The 19,966-nt window shown below is 41.2% G+C and overlaps 1 protein-coding gene across 1 annotated transcript; it reads left to right on the top strand.

Annotated features, from left to right (window-relative positions):
• Positions 1-617: 617 nt before the first annotated feature.
• atf2 (activating transcription factor 2) lies at positions 618-18,786 on the top strand. Its single transcript, XM_084544105.1, has 12 exons — positions 618-641; positions 1,277-1,349; positions 2,918-3,014; positions 3,093-3,211; positions 3,311-3,436; positions 3,821-3,999; positions 5,239-5,353; positions 6,817-6,909; positions 9,602-9,892; positions 10,348-10,554; positions 12,849-12,954; positions 16,260-18,786. Exons 2-12 carry the CDS (start codon positions 1,302-1,304, stop codon positions 16,472-16,474), a joined length of 1,596 nt encoding a protein of 531 aa, XP_084400231.1. The 5' UTR covers positions 618-641; positions 1,277-1,301; the 3' UTR covers positions 16,475-18,786.
• Positions 18,787-19,966: the final 1,180 nt, after the last annotated feature.

Consider the following 19,966-nt stretch of genomic DNA (forward strand, 5'->3'; position numbering starts at 1 on the left):
GTGTCACATTGACCTTAGGGAAGTGCTGAGGGGCGTTTTACTTTATAGAATAAAATATTGTTCAATCAAAATCTGCCAAAAATGAATGAAATCTTAATAGGATTTTGAATAAAACTGAAAGCAAACATGAAAATACTCGTAATGCTGTACAGGTGCTGGTTGTAAATAAAATGGATAAAACCCCCTTTGATATTTGTACAACTAATCACTCTTAAATGACTCTGACCTCGGGAAGCTACTTTAAAAGATTAAGATGGCTGAAAGAGCGCTTTATAAAAGAAATAAATGCAGCTATTAAGAAGCTACAAGGTGCACTGTGACCAGAAAATGAGACTTGAATAAGGGTGAAGTGGAAGCAGCACACAGGAGATGTCACTTTTCATTGATGTAGCAAAAATATATTCACAAATAACCGGGAGAAAATAAAGAATCCTAGTATTGGACATTTTATTTATTCCATTTTATATGTCTGGTGTAGATATATTCTCCTGTTTCTCTTCCTTAACATCTTGCTGAGGGTCATTTGTAAAATTAGTACGGAACTGATCTCCGTGTGTGACGTTTACGGAAGAGTCAGAGCTGCTCTCGCGATACTTTGGCACAGTCGTGGGATTTTGGAGATCGAGGGTTGTGGCTGAGGGGTAAGTGACCACAGAAACTGGGAGCGAATGGGCACAAAGCTGTCATAAAAGATATATTTCTTGGTATGTGGGCTGCTTGTGCTCCGCTACAACGAAACGGCCTCGAAATAAACGCTGACATTTCCTCTGTTTACTGTGATATTTAGGTCCTAATATGGCGACGGTTGTATGTTAACGCAGGGCTCAGGCTATTCCATGGAAGCGACTGGAACAGCTGCCCCTGTAGTAACGCTAGATGTGCTGTGTGATGTCTTTTTGTGATTATAAGTCATATTTACAGCCCAGAATCTGAAAGGTAAAAGAGTTAGCGGAGAATAGCTCTGGATGTCGGCAGGAGTCGCGTGTTTGGACCAAAATAAATCGCCTTTTATGATGACACTGAGGTGTAAACAACCAAAGCAGCCGCCCTTCATCGTTAGGCTTTGTCCAGATTTCAAGCTGTCCTTTTTTTCCAGGACCTTCACCTTAACGGTGCCACTCTGCTCAAATGTATGATTTTCCATCGCTATAACTGTGAATCTATAACTTGAGTAACCAGCAGTCATGTTTGTAAACAGATAACCCTTGACAAAATCATTCATGCACATCTGTATGTTTATAACTACTTTTTTTTTTAATTATTATTATTATTTCAGGGAGAGGAAACAGGAATCCCTTAATATGAGTGATGACAAACCTTTCCAATGCACTGCTCCTGGGTGTGGACAGGTAAGTGATCTTTGTTATCATAGCTGCTTCAATAACTTCACAGTACTCTGGCAGACAATGACTGAATTGACCAAACAGGTCAAAACAGGTCAATCTAGTCATTGTGTGCCAGAGTACTGTGACAAAACAAAGAAATGCTTGATTAAAAAAATAAAAATAAAGCAACCAACACTTTCCATAGGTGAGTCTTTCACCTCTGTAGGTGATAAGGACAGTCCCTTTAACTGACTGTAAAGTAAGAGTTTTTAAAGTCCTGAGATATTCAGAATTATTAGTTAATCCAGCTGCTTCATTTCTCTTTGAGACATTCATTAATTGTGGCGTAGGATGTTGATTTTAGTTGAGAATTGTTCTATTCGTTCATACTTTTTTTGTATTATTATTATTATTGGACTAAACACATACAGTTCAGATGCATTGAATCATCTGTTGGTATTACCCTAAAAACTTAGTGTATATGATTTTGATCATAATCTAGAAACTGATCTTCAGATCCCTAAAAGCAGGACTTAATGTCTGTTTAATTACTAACTTTGTATTCACACAGTTCTTCAATAAGTCCTTCCCTTCCTGAATCTCAGTGTTCACTCTTTGTTAAAGAGTTTGTTTACTTTGAACCGGGGTCATGTGAGGTACTTCTTCGTAGCCAGTGTAACACCTACATTGGTTGGTGGTGGGCTCACCTCCAGTTAGGAGAAACAGACAGGAGTACTGGCGTCAAAGCTGTCACCACTCTATCTTGTCGTCATACAGCCTTTTCTCATAGGGAACTAAAGCGTATTTTTATGATATTGCTCTCTTCAGAACAACCAAACTCCACTGTCGGTGAAAAACACAAATTTTACCTTCTAGGATACTTGAGTTCCTGGTAAACCATTGCTTCAGCTTTGGTGTTAACACATTAGTTCAGGTCTGATTTAACGTGTTAAAACATCAAAGTCGCACAGTCATGGGAACAACTCTGATTTCCTTTGAGGTAAAATTACAGCTGGACTCAGTGGAGTTTGGTGGCTTCAAAGAGATCAATATGACTACTTAAGTTTCCTGTCTGAAAAGACTGTCTGACGGCAAGGTAAAGCTGTAATCATTTTCTAAACAGAGCTCACTGATATAGATCTTTTTTAGATACCCCATGTTTTAGATGGCTTAAATATATTTGCTGCTGACCACATCTTGTTCACAGATATTTACCCCATACAATACCCCCTCAAAAAACAGAACTATACCTTTAAAACTGTGTCATACAGGTGTTTGTTGGCCTTCATAGTTATTTTTTAGGCCACCCTCTTTATTAAAATGGTTTTACACAACTGTAGAAACACCTGAAATTTGGGAAGGAGGAATTAATAATTAATTCAGGAAGTAATATTTTGACACACAACATGTGTTCAAGAGTCAGAGGGAGGAAAGGTATTTAATCACAATTCATCCAGGAAGTAAAAGACATGTTTTTGGTGGACATTGTACCTGCTACACCTTATTAACAGCTGCTATGCTTGTTTGCTACAAACAGTATCCTGCATCACATCTCGTCTCCCTGTCTGTATTTTTTTTTTTACCTTCCTTAGAGATTCACAAATGTAGACCACTTGGCTGTCCACAAACACAAACATGAGATGACCCTGAAGTTTGGCCCAGCAAGGAATGACACTGTTATCATTGCTGGTGAGTGATATATTAACACGTGATTGATGTTGTACATTCAGTACTGTCAGTACTGAACATACTTTTCCTCCATTGCAGATCAGACCCCTACCCCTACCCGCTTCTTGAAGAACTGCGAGGAGGTCGGGCTCTTCAATGAACTTGCGAGCCCGTTCGACCATGACTTTAAAAAAGCGACTGAAGATGACATTAAAAAGGTTGCTCTCATTGTTTAGCTCGTCAGCATGCCACCTGATTTGCGTCTTCTTTTCTGTCTTTTGCTGATTTGCTCTTATGTGCTTCTCACTGTTCTGTAGTTACCTCTGGATTTGTCGCCTCTTGCGACACCAATTATACGCAACAAAATTGAAGAACCCACAGCTATAGAGGCGCATCGAGATAGCCCTCTGCCTCACCCCGAGTCTACAACAAACGATGATAAGGTCGGTGATTTAAATGAGATGCTTCTGGTATTTTTTGCTGAGTGATTACAAGGCTGTGATGAAGGATTTTCTTGTGTTTCTGTGATCTGTAATTTGCAGATGCACTGGTATAAGTGTTCTTTTTAAAAATGTTTGGATTTAATGCTCATTTTAATCAGATTTGAACTCCTAAATTAATACTTGTGTCTTATTCTGTTGTGGAAATCCAGAAAACAAAAATATATTAACAGTACTGCACAAAATAATTACTCCTATTCCTGATGTTGAGGAAAGAGTGATGTAATAGCGTTATATAATAGATAATTAAAAAAGGTAAAAGATCATTAAGTAGTCTGGTGTTCATTAAACACTTCATGCTGCTAAGGTCTTGTATGATGTTTCCAGGACTTATCTTTGCAGCCAACTTCACTGCCAACATCCACTATAGTCCATCCTGCATCCCTCCAAGTTCCCAATGTACTGCTAGCAACCACAGAGGCTAATGTTGTAATACAGCAAGCTCTCCCATCGCCAACATCTAGCTCTGTTATTACCCAAGTTCCATCCACTAATAGGCCTATAGTGTAAGTAACTTAATGTGTCCATTTCTAAAACCAAATCATAGTTTTATTAAATCATCATTTCTTTTTTCAGTATCATTTTTGTGCAGTTTTGTTTTGGTGGGCTCATATTTCATGAGGCATGTGCTTTTTTGTTTTTTGCTTTATTTGCGCTCTGCAAGAACTTTTTTTGGGGGGGGGCTGTAAGTTCTGTTTTTAAAGCAAAGATCAGTGTTGCTCAAATATAAATATAGAAAGTCGATTAAAATTTTGAGTGGTTTGAACCTAGATGGAGTTTTCACATAATCATCCCTGTCAGGGTTCTTACTTATGCATTTTATTTTGTCTTAACACTCCCTGGTAATTATTTGGTCATTTTACTATCCACATTTTCTCTCGGTATTCACGCTTGGGAACAAAGGGTTCCTGGTTTGAATCCCAGGTCTGAAGAAATCACTGACGGTTGAGTGAATAAATAGCAATTTGCTCTCAACTTCCACGTGTGTTGTGCCCTTGAGCGAGGCATCTAATCCCCCCCTAAACCGCTCTCTATGCACTGCACACAGCTGCCCGTGGCTCCAAGTGTACTCCAAGTTGAGGTGAATCCTGTATTTAGTAACCATTATAAATCTGTGGGGTGTGGAGCCTCGTACCTTGTATGTAAGGTGGTGGATTGAAGTATTATCAGGACCCACTGAGATTAATATAAAAAATAACTTAATAGCCTAACTAAAAATATATAATTTTCCATTAGGCTTTTGCTAGTAATACTTGAATTTGAGAACAGCTGGACAACTTGGAAAAATGCGAACCTGTGACCTGTCAGTCCCAAAGCTGCTTCTCTAACCACTACTCCACAAATAATTTCCACAGTGATTCAATTCTTTCATTACAATAAATGTTTGAAAAGCTCAACATGGCTGATTAAGTGAAAACCCTATATATTTTTCTGTCAGTGACCACTTGGCAACCAGTAGTCGATATATGGGCAATACTGATGCCACTCATTGGTTCTAATGTGACAGTAAAACATATTATTTTAAAAATATTGTTTGACTTTTGTTAGGGAAAGTGTGTATTCTACATTCTTTTAAGTTGGGCTGTATTTTGTTTACACTCGTATTTTCATCAGTTGTTGCCTGAATATGACATTGTAGTAATGTATTAGTAGTCATTCTTTTAATTTGTCACATGTTCTGTTCACTGTGTTAATCACACAGCTGTTTGTTGATTGCCTCATTGTGATTTCTTTTCTTCTTCCAGCCCGGTGTCTGGTACCTTCCCCGTGCTCTTACAGCTGCCTAACGGCCAGACCATGCCAGTCGCTATTCCTGCATCTATTACAAGCTCAAGTGTACATATTCCAACAACAATCCCTGTGAGTTCCCCCGCAACACTGTGTTTCAGTATGTCAGAATTTAGTCTGGATATTTTGGTGCTTGTTTGATTAAACTCGTCATCTAATTAGGAACGCATGCAACAACCTTTATTCTCTGAACAAACAGGGATGTCACTAACCAGAGAATGGTTTCATGGAACGACACAGTCTCGTTGTAAAGTGAGTTTAGAAGCTGTTAGTTATTTACTCAACTATATTTTATTGTCTCTCAGAGGAAATTCCTTTTCAAGAATATACCCGTTCAGGACTGCTGGGGTTTTTGAACGCATCACACAGTCTTCCCTATTCAATAGTGGTTCTTTAGCTGTTAGAGCTCACTAATGAACTACAGTAATAATTTTCTCAGATGATTGGATGTCCTTTACTTCTGAAATGTTGTTGTTGTTGTGTATTTAACATAAAACACATCATTTCCAGAGGATTAACACTCACTCACTGTTTATTGCTCACATTTTAAATCTGAGCTGGATGGACTGTTGTCCTTTTTAAAGCGACATTTATATTGTCCATGAGCCTTCGTGATTTATTAATATCACATATTTTATTTGCTCTAGTTGGACAGAGGGACTATTTACAACTTTGGCACCTCCAATTTGGCAGTCAACTCGAAGCCGTAGAGGTTGAGTGAAATAATGGACTTTAGGGTGCAACTGTGTGCCACTGTAGCAAAGGCATAAGATTTGGCTGAGGCGCAGCGGGCCTCGGTCCAGACACTTTACTGCTATTTGTCCTTGTACAATTAAAACCGAAGCTTTTCATTTCTGGGACACCGGATAAATGAGACTACTGATGTTTTGCAACCTTCAGCCGTATAGGAACTATACTGCAAATGTTGGTGTGTTTTGAACTCCCCCATGTGGAAGCCTGTCTCGTTGTTCACTGTAGCCCTGATTGTCTGTGTGGAACACTGAGCAGCAGATGATTATCTCCTGATAGCGGCACAGCAGGGAAAAAACCTCTATCTTCCCAGTCTGTGGGGATAGGAAAAGCTTTTGACAAGTAAAGGAGGGCAAAAGTAGATGGAGAACATGAGCCACCGGTGGGCCTCCCTTTCACTCTATCATCTCCTCCTCCTCCTCCCCCTCTTTCTTCTCTCCCCACCTCCTTCTGTCTCATTGTCAGTGGCTGTTAGAGGAGGCCTGAGTCTGGCCTTCTGACTCATGTCTCTCCATCCTCTCCTCAGCTTCCCTGTCCATATGCTCTCACGCAGGCAGGCAGAGGTTCATTAGCGTGCACACTGCATCTCCATGTGGCGCTGCCTCCACAAAATAACAGGCCATCCAACCTAATGAGGCTGAGATATGAGGAAACTCTGAGAGGCTGCCATGGGTGTGTGTGTGTGTGTGTGTGTGTGTTTGTGTTGTGGGGGAGCGTTGGCTGCCTTTACACAGCCGAAGACTAATTTTCTCTGTGCTGATCTGTGTCTGTGTCTCTGCTGTCAGCTTGTCAGACCTGTCACCGTAGTGCCTAACGTCCCCGGAATCCCAGGACCTCCCTCGCCACAGTCTCAGCCCGCCCAATCAGAGGCAAAGCTGGTATTTATTATCCCCTCTTTCATTTATATCAAATATCATTTTTTATGTTGAATCTGTTATTTCCCATCTGAGAGAGATAAGAGCAACCGACTTAATGAAGAGCCTGACAATAGCGGAGCAATAAGACGATAAGGTTGCGAGACGACAGCGCAGCTGAGAGATGGGGTTTGCAGATATAATTGCCATCTCCTTTTTTTAATAACTAACTTTCCAAATAGAGTTGATCAATAGAACATTAATTCGCAGGTATTTAGTAATCCAATTGTAGTTTTAGTCATTTGTCAGTGAAAATGCCTGAAATGTAGTGATTCAAAAATAAATAAATAAATTGTATTTGTGTATAATAAAATAAATGCATAGAATAAATTAAAACTTAAAACAGCATCCAGTAAAAATAATTATGTATTTTATTAGTCATTTTGGCCGTATTGTAGGTACATGGTTAATCAAATAATTGAGAAAATAATATGGAGATTAATCAATAATGAAAATAATCATTAGTGCCACCCCCCTGCAGATTTAGCATAACCCAGCTACGACTAAATGGTAAAACTGTTCCAGATATTTCTCTGTGGGGAAAAGGCGGTCACAGCAGTCTTGTTGTTCTGCATTAAAAGTGATGGTTGAAGGGCAGGGATATAAAGTGCTGCGAGGGAGATCAGTGGCAATGTGATGAAGCACGGATCACAGAACCTGTAAGTGTTCGCAGCATGCTCCGCCTGTGGAAATTAACAGATAAACTGTAGCGAGGAGGTGTGCGTGTTGGGAGGGAAGGATTGATCCTGACTGGCGAGGAGGAATGGAAGGGAGGGAGGGAGGGAGGGACGAAGGGAGGGGCAGGGAGTTGTCTGGGATCATGGGGTACGGAGATGACAAACGTGGAGACAGCGTTATGCTCAGCACGCCGTCACCAGGGCCAACCGGGGGGGGGGGGGGGGGGGGGCGTCGGCAACCAGCGAAAGCCAGCTGGGGGCATCCTGGCACACGCTCAGCGAGGCACATTAAGTCGGCCTCACCCTGCATGGAACCTTTTGTTCAGCAGAATCCTGCCTGACCTGCACCCCCCCTTCTTACTCATGGCGCCTCCCACCGCACTCAGCTCATCAGCAAACACCTAATGAGCCTGCGTCAAGAAAACAGACCCCCAGCTCAACCTGCCCGCTCCCAGCCCCCACCTGGCTCTCGGGGGGCGCGGAGACGGCACTTTACAAGGACTGATGATGCTGCAAAGACCACAATAATGATAATTAACTTGCTGAATTTAGAAGATTATGCTGTTAATTAGTTGCAAAATAAAGATAAGTAATATAGTAGCAGATGGTTGAATAACACCCATGAGATGGAGGGTTATTACACTGATGAGGTTTCCATGGCAGAGATGAAATATGAATCTGACTGGCTTTTCCCTCTTTCTATGGGCCATTCCAAGAGAATAATATCTTGTTTCTGCCAGAAGAGCTTCTGGAAGGGTATTACACGATAAACTAATTTGGTAGATAGATTGGTCTGGCAAAGGTAGTTGTTAGAATAATGTGCTCCTCTATTTTCTCATGTAAATGTATTCCCTCTCACTTTGTTATTGCGTCGAAAGGCTCATTCACTTTCACCTTGTTTGCTCAGTGTTTGATGTTGGAGGAATTGACCTGTGAATGGCAGACACCAGTCTGGGGAGGAATAGTTTCTTTGAATGGGATGTGTTAGAACGTGTTATGTTGTTGGTGGCAGTGTTCAAAAAGTGGGCATTTGGGTCACATCATGTGCTGTAGCTGTGTCTTGGGTATCTAGACATACTGTATGCAGTATAAATGTGACACGTGTCATGCTAGATCTGATAGTTGGTCGTCTGAAGAGACAGAGGGCAGTTGATGTGTGTTTTACAAGTTCGGGGCTTTTTTTTTTTTAGCTTGGCTATCAGAAGAAAATAAACAAATTATATGCTTGGAAAGAAGCAAATCTAAAACATTGGTTAAGGGCAAGGAGCTCTCTGTAGACCTTGATTTTGGAGAGGCAAGTATCTCGGCAAGAGTATAAACCAGTGTTCATGGTCAGGAAGGTGACTAGGTATGCAAAAGTCATGTTAACAGATATCCAGAGGCCTTCTGCATGGATAGGAGAACCTGGTAGGGCAGCTAGATGGAAGCAAGCCTTGAGTAAAAGACACATGACTGTCTGCTTCAGTGAGACGAAAATAAAACACTTTTGAGCAGAACTCAAAGCACACGTGACTGGAAGGGGAACACTATCATCCCTGTGAAGCATGATGGTGGCAGTATCATGCTATGCTGCTTCTCAGCTGCAGGGATGGGAAAGACGAGTCAGAGTTGATGAATGAAGCTACCTTAAACCTTCTCTAGGGGGCAGCGACCTGACGGTTCAGCCTTCAGTGTCTCAGTAACAACAATCCAGTTAAATAAAATGAAAACAGTTAAATAATCCAATACAAACAGCCACAGTGGCTTCAGGATAAATCTCTGACTGTCCTTCAGTTGCAAAACTCAAATTTAAAAATGTTTGTAGACACCTTACGATGGTAGTCCAGATACTGCCGATCCAATATTGTGGAGCTTGAGAGGATCTGCCCAGATGAAATGGATAAAATGCCCCAGTCAAGGTGTCCAAATATTATAGAGACTTATCTGGGAGGTAATTGTTGTTGACTGTCCTTGTTCCTTGTACCAAATTCCATTCCCAGAAGCTGAGAGCCACGTTAAGCCAGCAGCTTCCTCAGGTAACCAACGGAGGTGGTGATGAAGTCCAAAGCAGCGCCGTAACCCACACCGCTGCTCCCGCGTCTCCTGCCCCAACCCCGGTCCCAACCCCGGTTCCAACCCCGGTCCCAACTCCAGTCCCAACCCCGGTCTCAACCCCGGCCCCGTCTCCAGCCCCTACTGCAGTCCTAACTCCGGCTCCTCACCTGCCCACAACTGAGGAACCCTCTACGCATTCCCTTCAGCAGCCGGCCACCTCCACCACAGAGACACCTGTAAGTGTTCACATCTACAGTCGCAGTGACAGTTATCTTCTATTATTCTGTTAGTGTGTCCAGTAATGGAAATGTATATCCCAGAAATTCATACAGGCATTATGAATAGTAGCAACAAAGAGTCTCATATAATACACCAAACCAAATGTAAATGCATCAGACTACTAGTTAATTTTCTTAGTGTTTTTTCGCTGTCTTTGAAGATAGTTTGTTTCTGCTTTCATTTCTTGTTTCTTCTCTATTGCACAGAATTAATAATGTCACCGCTGTTACAATAAACAAAATATCAGGATTTTATTTAACATCTTTCTGTGTGTAAACTGACGTATCAGGTTGAGAAATTATTTCCCCACTCATCACACTTTAAAGACACCTGAATACATAATGTTATTAGAGACAATGAGGGTTGATGTCAGTTATTGCTTTATATCTTTATTGTTGTTGTTTTTGTTCAGGCTTCCCCAGTTCCCCCTCCGCAAAACCCTCCAAGCACAGGGGGTCGGCGGCGCAGAACCACTAGTGAAGACCCCGATGAGAAGCGGCGCAAGTTCCTCGAGCGTAACCGGGCCGCGGCTTCTCGCTGCAGACAGAAGAGGAAAGTGTGGGTCCAGTCTCTGGAGAAGAAGGCCGAGGACCTCAGCTCCATGAACGGACAACTACAGGTGCTCTTTACATCTTCCTCTCAGCTGCTGCATGTTACAACCTTCGTCTGTCTTTGTCTTTGCGCTCAGATGCGTCAGGGTGTCAGTTTGTGTACGTATGCGTGCCTATGTCTGTTTATCATTGCATGCTGTTGGTGTAAGCGTACACAGACTCTCCCCTTCTGTGGTGATGAAGTCATTAAAGCCGATTAAGAAGAGCTGCCGTGTGACAGCAGCGGTGTGTGAGCCCTTTACATCGATATGTCCCTGTCAATAAAGATGTATCCTCCAGATGTCAGCCGCACACAAGCGTGTCTTCGCTTCTGTCTCAGCAGTTTACTGAATGGCCTCAAAAATCTCCGAGGGAAAGGTGTCTTTTTGAACCTTCATTTCGCAGGAAGCAATTAGGATCTGATGCTGACAAGTTCGAAACAGTTCATGTATCCGCTGTCTCAGTTGATAAGTGTGAGCCGGGGGTGCGGCACATCGGTGTTCCAGACAATTAAATGAGATGTGGTGTTTATTTGCTCACTGTCTTATTTCTCTATGAAAGCAGGCTAAGATGCGGCGGGTGGAGGAGGGGCTACACAGCAGTGGAAAATAAATGGGTTCACGTTGTTAATATCTGGTTCAAGAACAAGTTATCACCGCTTGTCATCGTTGTGCTGCCTAAGATTTTAATAAAATAAAGGTACTGTAGATGAAAAGAGGAGGGTAGGTGGGTGAATAGGGTTATAAATAAAAAGAGCTTCAGTGTTAACTACAAAGAAGGGAACAACATGTGGCAGAGAATAAAAGGGCGCTTTATATGAAGGCATTAATCAGCAGTGCAGTTTTTGTAAAAACCCCCATGCTGACATGGCCCAGCTGATCAGCGAAACTGCCTCTAATGATGCACAATTATTTTAACATCATCCTTAACTGGCTTTTTAATGAGGTGTCAGACCAGGCAGCTCACAGAGCTTCCAACATCACCCAAGGCCCATTTGCTCAATTTCGATTAATTCACAAAGTTAGAAACAAGTTTTAACTCTTGAGCGTCCAGATATGTCCGCTTCAAAAACTCCAGCTTGACGTTGCTGCGGCTTGAATGCCAGTGGTCGTGCTACTGTCATGCTTTTGATGTCACCCTCTGGGAAAATGTGCTTCTCCGTAATGAATTACAAGGAGCGCTTTAAAAGAACGCCTGTGTTTATATTGGCTGTAAATGGCAGCAGTCATGGTGGAAGCGCAGTGACTACAGTGCTGGCTACACGCGATACATGCGCTCCTTCCAGCTGTGTTTAAATCTGTCTCACAATAGCTCAGCCCTGCCAACACCAGCAAGACTAAACAGATGGAATCAAATAAATTGGCTGCTTTTAGACTAATAGATTAAGCCGCCCATAGTCCTTTAAAGGAGAAGAGCAGGAGCTTAAATCTGCCATTGGGTGTTTGGTGGGCCCCTGGCCGCTCTAAATCCAGTTAAAGTCACCTTCAGCGTAATGTGGCTCTCTTTTACGACATGCAGAAATCCTCAGCTCTCTCGGGAGCTGTAACGACACCAGAGTGTAAATCTCCGCAGCATCTACGAAGTAGCAGTGACAATCCAAACAGCTCACCTCTGACAAATGCGCTGGTCGGTAGCCAGTGAAGGCCCATAATTATTGTGCAGGAAGAACGTAAATGAAGGAGTGTATCATGCTTTATTCTGAATTCATTCATTATATCGTTCCTGCGTTGGAGAAAATACGAGTTTATGTCGTGTAGCGATGTGGGCATGTGGGCTTCCTGTGTTGAGGAGGTCTTCAGAATTCAACCATGATCCCATTAAATATAGGCTCTAGAGGAACAATAGAGCTAGTCATGTTGAGAGTTTACTGTACATATGAAAGTTTTTGGGTGTATTCTTTCATGTGTTAGCTTTACGATTCTCTTCACAGTCTCAATTTGAGTCCAAAGTTGACATATTCCCACATATTAGTTAATACTGTAGATACTGTATATTGTTACAGGACAAAAATATATACAATATACTTTTTTTCCAGTACTTGCATGTTTATTTTTCCAGCCAAAAATGTCCCATGCGATGTGTTGTAGCCCCAATTCAAAAATCTCACTGGTCAAATCGTCTTATTAACTGAAAAAAGTTTCTTGTTTCTATTTTGATTCACGCAACAGCAACAAATAAAAGAGGCTGAAATCTGCCTCTATTAAGTGTGACAACGGTAATTTCGGAAGATGTCGCCTGTTTGTCTTCATGTTTTCGTCTGACACTGTTTGCTCCAGAGCAGCCATTTTATTGAATACCTTCCTGTGTCTCCTCCCTCTTCAAGAACGAAGTCACCCTGCTGAGAAACGAAGTGGCTCAGCTGAAGCAGCTTCTCCTGGCTCATAAAGATTGCCCTGTAACCGCCATGCAGAAGAAATCTGGCTATCACAGTGAGTAATGCTCCATTATTCTCAGCCCGAGGCTTCCAGTGAAACGTGTCTAAAATGAGCTCCGGCTAACCACCAGAAGGACACGTCTTGCTTATGGCCAAACGGAAAGAGCTATTGACATATTACGGTCCCTTTTTTGTAAGTTTGTTTTTGACAAACTTTGCGAAAGTTGAGGTATTAATGGTGTTTGAGATGTATCCTCACTGGTGGTTTTGTTCGGCTCCTGTCAAGAGGCCACAGGTGGTATCCAGAAGTAAGCAGGGCTTTCTCCTCATTTGACACCTGAACAAACATTTGTTAGATGAAGTTAAATGTCGACTGTAAGGATGTTCAAAAGGATTGAAGCAATTATGAAGCATGAACACCCAAATTTGTTAGTTCATATTTTTATTTTTTATGTCTTTAGCTTACAATGATGGTCTTTATTAACATTTAATCATGAGAGAAGATTGTGCCACCTCCTGCCTCTTCATTTAAATTTCCCATTGTCAGCGCGTACTGTACGGTCTGATCACATGGTCTCATTTAGATCTATATCACCTATTCTTCTTCGTTTTCCTCACACTGGGGCTCTGTCATTCGTATTTTCTGCTCATAACTCACCATCCCGTCGCAGATGAGCCGCTATGCAACCAGAACGCGTGCGCTCCAAGCCACTTCTCCGCCGTGCCCGGAACGCCTCCGCTGACTTGTATTGACAATGATTGCTGCTGAAATGAGTCCATTAAAGCAGCAAGCTTGACAAGACTGCAGAACACTCTCATTGTGGGGCGTCCACCCAGCCACGCTGTTCATTATGCGTCTCTTATTGCTAACCATCCCACAGACACGCGTCATGTGCATTATGGGACTGATGGTTTCCAGGCTAGAGTGGGCTGTCGGAGCCAGGTCTCATTTGGTGTGGTGCAGACTGCTTTTGGAAGGATCTGCAGATGAAATGGGTCATCTAACTCATGTGTTTGCCGGGAAAGTCAGTCCTCCTCATAGACGTTTGTGAAGCGTGATATTTTGGACATAAAATATAATATAACCTCACCTAAATACCTCAGTTCATGGCTTTGGTTCATCACGACAGGTTTGGTAGATTTTTACTAGCATAGATAGAAATCAAACTAATGTAATAAATCTAGTGATTCCCAAACACTTGTGAAGCCAAACCTTAAGATGAGTTTTAGAGGAACTGATTTGAAAATAGTTGGTTACAATATTAATTTTCATAAAGCAGAAATGCCTCCATTAAGGCGAATTTGGTTCATATTTCTTTTCACCATTAGCCCAATATTAACTTTATCTGTATAAAATCTTCATCTAAATCTACAAAGTGTTTTGACAGACACAGCAAAGACTACACAGCAGCCGAGAGTCAAACAGTAGCAAGTCAGGTCAGGATAAAGTTCAGAGAAGTTGAAATCAAATGCAGGAACGCAGTAGAAAGACAACAGACGAACGATTAGAAATAAAAATGAATGAAATATAGATATAATTGTGAGAATTTAGGAAGATAATAATGACGACAGCAACAGATAACACCAGTTCAAAAAAATGAGACTTAAGGGATTTAAAAGAAGTCGCTGATTTTTACTCGGGCGGTTCGTACCAAAGCAGACGTCCTCAAAGACAAAAGCACGTTCATGTTCTTCCTCGACTTTGGAACGGCTCCACCCGAGGATTGAAGGCTGCATACTGGCTCATGCAGGGCTGAATGTTTCTGTTGCTTGATGCCAAATGTGATCAGTAAAATCCTCAAAACAAGTTTAATCGTGTGTTAAAACCACTAAGAACTAGCTGAGTATTTTCACTATTCCTCCATAATGCCTTCATATTCCAGGTTTTATCCACCATCTTTAGTTAGTAGCTGAATATGTTCACCAATTATCAATTTCAAATTTTCTGTTTGTTAGTTCGATCAGTCTGTTGCAGCCTCCTTTGCGTTCCATCTCCCTATTTGAACATATCATTTATCAAGTGATGCATTACAGTCACATATATCCATAACTAATAGCTAGCATCTTTGCTTGGTTGCTAACCAGTTTCACACTTGAAGTTGCAACACTTAATGTAGAGTTAATTTCTGTTTATTTCATATTACTCCAACGTCATTCTCTTTATCTCCTGACAAGTGCAGAATTACCCCCTAGAGCATGAATACCTCTGATCCATAATCTATTTAGCTAATTAGTAAATCACATTATTAATTGTGACTGATCCACGGCCCCTCACTCATGTAAAGGACCCCTGCAGCTCTCTGTTTTCACAGTGCTTGATACCCCGTAAGGCTGCGCTGCCCCTCCAGACCCTGTAATACCCTTCATCGTCCTGCCCAGGCGTAGCCGTGGCAGGTGGGAGGAAATTACCCAGACTGCCCCACAAACAAGCCAGGACATGCTTTCACTTGGCACACCGAGCTGTCCATCTGTTTACAGCGAACCCCACTTCAAAAACCAGGAGAGCGGAACGAGGCTGTGTCTGCCCAGGGAACCGGGATTTTTTAGAGCATTATGATATATCAGCCAGCCACCACTTAATGCTGTTAGGAGTAATAATGCTCACTTGAACATGAAACAAACCCACCAAGCTGATTTATTCTGAGGTTGACCTTCTGTGTAGTAAAGCGGCGAGGGGCTTTATAGCTCTTTGACATTCGCTTGCACTAAATCATACGGTCAAAGTCCAGTCAGGAAGGCAGATGAAGCCTCTAATGTGGAGACGTTTTGTGCTGCACTTTAATTGCATCTTCTTGCCGTGGAATCCGATTTTTACTCTCTCAAAATAAATACGAGTCCCCGTCATTAATTACAAAGTGCCATAAGAAGTGACTTCATATCATTAGCAATATTAATTATCATTGTGCTCCTTATTCCTTTATGAAACAGAGCATGAGAGAGAGGAGTCTTTTTTTTCTCCATCAGGATCCAATTAATTCAATGCAACTGCCTAACAGCTGGTGGCATTTCGACTCCAAGTCTTCCCTACTCTCCAGTGTGAGCATCATTAAAATCAGGTGCTGTAATCATCTGTCGCTGCAGTAGTTGGCAAGGTAACAAAAAACAAATGAGAATGCAGTTAGGGATGGGAAACACTGCCACATGCCCCGGAATGTAATGCAACCCTTATGATGTGGGTTTAAATTGACATTGGAGCTTTAATTAAAGGAAGGGGTGCAGGGGTAGCATTATGGGGTTTAATGAAACTACATGCAAATAGCTGTTTTGCATGTGATTAGGCTGATGTGACACCGCTAATCCGAGACTGTAAAAAGAAAAGAAAAGAAGATCCAAACAGCTTCTGTTCTGATATCTTTCCAGTCTCTGACAAAGACGAAAGCTGCGAGGAGATGTCTGTCCCCAGCAGCCCCCAGAACGAGGCCATCCAGCACAGCTCAGTCAGCACCTCCAACGGGGTCAACTCCTCCTCCACGACCTCGGCCGCCGCCGCCGCCGCCGCCTCCACGTCAAACCAGAGCACAGAGGAGAGCCAGCCACGGAGGAGCGCCACCCAATCTCAGCCTTCAGGGAGCTGATCGTCCCAAGCCCGAGCTGGAGCGTCGACGCTGGAGCGCCGTCGCCTGTTGGGTCTCTCTGACACACAGAGAAAAGGGATTATTCTCTCGGTTCTCTTACTGTTTTTTAATTTATTCTCAATTTGTCTTACGTTTTGGTCCGTTTTTGTACTTCATAGGCAACGCTTTGACAAATGCAATGTTTTCTCTGGAATTGATGAAGAACAGGCACTTTAGGTGTAGGATGTAAAACACGTGGTTCTTAACTGTTTTTGTATTTGTATGTCTTATTTATTAATCTTCTATATTTTTTTATTTGAAAGTGATCAGCTCGAGCAGCCGATTGATGAATCGTTAGCGAACTTACCAAAGTGTGTTGTGGCTCATTTGTAGGTTGTTTTCATGACTTTTGTAAGCACTATCTTTATGATGAAGTTACTTAAAGAAGAGACACTTTTTTTTTTTTTTTTTTTTTTTTTAATTGTAATTTGCTTTTTTTCCATTTTGCACATATTTGAGAGATGACGGGTTTACTTTCTCCAGACAGTAAGACAGTTTAAGTACCGGCAGCTTTTAGAAGTAGATTTGAAAACTGTCACGTTTCACAAATGGCTGAGTCAGACTTTTAAGTTTGACATCTTTTCTGTGAGTGAGATCGGCTGTAGTCGCATTGTGCAGTTTGAATGTTTGAGCTTACCTCTGCTTGTAAAAAATAGTCTTACGGAGGTGAGCTGCTTAGAAACGTGTGTTGTTTCATTGACATTCCACCTGTAGTCTGATTGTTCCTGAAGCAGTGATTGTAGGATTGCAGTACCTTTTCCATTACTCAATCATGGTGACTTCATTCAGTGCCATTAATGTTTTTCTATAAGCGACTTCCGTCCATTTTTAATGCAGATTAGTCTCAGTTGATTGCTGTTCTCTCAGATTTTAAAGGTCTCATGAACATAGTCGCTCAGTAGAGGAGATCTCTTGCTTTGTATACTGTCTTTGCTTTTACAAGTGACTCTTTATGGCTTCAGTGTCCAAGGCAGAACACTTTAGGCTGTTTCCATAACAACAAGTCTAGATGACATTTTTAGAAAACATTGTAAATAACATCATGATACATAGTACGTGATCTTTCTTGGTATTATGTACTTTGTTTTTATAGGATTCAGTAGCTGAGCCCTTTTGTTCACATGAGCTCTGGTCGCAGTTAAAAACTGACCTTAACACTCTTTCATTAGGACGCGGCTCTTCCTGGTTGTAAAATTAAAGCGTTCAGATGTGAACTGGAATCACATCATGTACATTTAGAGTTACACTACAGCTCTGTAAGAATTGTGAGCATTTCATCATTGAAATAATCGTAAGAAGCGAATCACACCATGAAGTCAGTTTGCCTTTTCTCTTAGTCTGTACTGGCTTACTACTGTGTAGTTTATGAGAAGCTAACACATTGATTTCTTTAAAAAAAGAAAAAAAAAAAGTTTTTAAAGTTTTACTGTTATGTGCTATCTGCATGAGATAACGATTCTCTGCGAGAATTTAACTGTTTATTTGATAATGTCTCAGATAAATATCATTAAACGAGTTATTACAACTTGAGTTGGTCGGTTATTTGTTTTTAACTGGGCTAAAAAAAAAAAAAATAATAAATCGGGGTGTGATACTGTGTTGAAAGTGTACCTGTAACGTGAAAGTTCTGTAAAAAAACAAGAAAACTTTGAATGAATAAGTTGTTGTAATAAACCTTTTAATATCTCTTTAAAACTCATCTTTGTTTGCATTTAATTTGCAGCTTCATCAGAACAAACTGATTTGATGAAAATGACTGCGGCGTCACATTTCTGTACAGAAGTAATGCAAACCAGACTTCACTGATGCTCTGTCAGCTGTTACAGAACAGGTGTCACATGCAAGGTTGTTGTAGTTCATTAAAACTAATCTCAAATCCAAAACTTGATGAGAAAAACATTTCACTGGGGACTTAGAAAGACTCACTGCATCTCTATTACCTTTCATTTCTTCTATTTGTGAGCAGTTTATTGACATAATAGTTTTAATTCATCAATACAGTAAGAATATAAGGAAGCATCCAGTGAGCAGTGCAGTGAGACTCATTGAGACAGGATGTCTGCATGACTATTAGTTAATGGATTCTCTTCAGAAAGTATGCCTGTATTTTAAAACCACATGTGTTAAATCATGCCCCTGACATATAACCCCATATGACACACTAATGAAAAACTAAAACTAAACAAAACCAAAGTATTTTAAACTAAACTAACACACTGAGGCAGAAACTTTTTCACCCCAAATACTAAACACCCGGGGAAAATTGGAGCAGCGTAGTTTGTGCAGTTCAGTGCAGTGAGGAATGTACAGACTCAGACAATGTAGGAACGAAACATATGGGTCAACAGAGGGCTGCTTCTTCAAGACAAGTTCAGCTACAACTGGAAACCTTTTTCTGAACAGGGGAGGCGAACTGATACTCCTCTTATCAGCCACTTACTGTCCGAAAACTGGGCGTTAATCTTATCTGATCCCCACCTGCAGATTAATGAAACCCTAAACACCCCACCTCAGTTAGAAGGGAACCTACTCTGTTGAAACATCGTCAAGAAAATCCAATAAATCCAGCAGCCTTTTGTTCTAGCTTTGTTCTTTTTAGGATATATCATGACCTGGATCTAATCTGAAACCAGAAAATCATCTCTGGTAAACTAACTGATTGAAAACAAAGCTTAAAAACTAACGTAAAATACAAGATTATAATAACTCTGGCCGCATGAAACAACTGCTTGATACAGAGCTAAGGCCATAACCTGCTGAAAATGGGGAACAAAAACATTTATTGTGGTGAAGCCTGCCACCTTGTGGAGGATCTAGAGCTGGGGTGTCAAACTCATTTTAGGTCAGGGTCCACAAAAAAGAACAACTTGATCTCAAGTGTGCCGGACCAGTAACATAATAGTATAAATAACCAATAAATAACGACAACTCCAAATGTTTCCCTTTGTTTCAGTGCAAAGAAGAACAAGTACATGATGAAAATATTCACAACTAATGAGCTATCCTTTTACAAAACATTTCATGCACAACCTGGATTTTCTTTAAAAAAAATAAAGTGTAGTTTCATTGCTGTGTCCATGTTTAGTTCTGGCTGTTGTGTTCTGTTAACTACTCTGACCAAAACAGTGGATAAATTAAGAATAGCAGTTACTGTTGTATCACTGTGTTATCTTATTTTACAGGACGGTCAAAACTATTCTGAGTAATCGTTTTTTTTTGCATGGGAGGTGAACAGATGACTGGTCTACTAAAGTATTACATTTGGGATGCAAATGTAGCAGCAGTTAGAATGTATGAAATTTTTCTAGGGTGCAGAGACACCTGATTATCTTCATATACAGCTATGCTGACCAGGAGAGATCAGCCTCCTATACATTAACAAAACCACTGTAGCCCCGTAGGTCCCTACTTGTTACCAGGAAATACATTATCACAAAGGTACTTCTAGAAGCA

The sequence above is a fragment of the Chelon labrosus genome (genome assembly GCF_963514085.1).
Source record: "Chelon labrosus genome assembly, chromosome: 5".
Classification (NCBI taxonomy): Eukaryota; Metazoa; Chordata; class Actinopteri; order Mugiliformes; family Mugilidae; genus Chelon; species Chelon labrosus.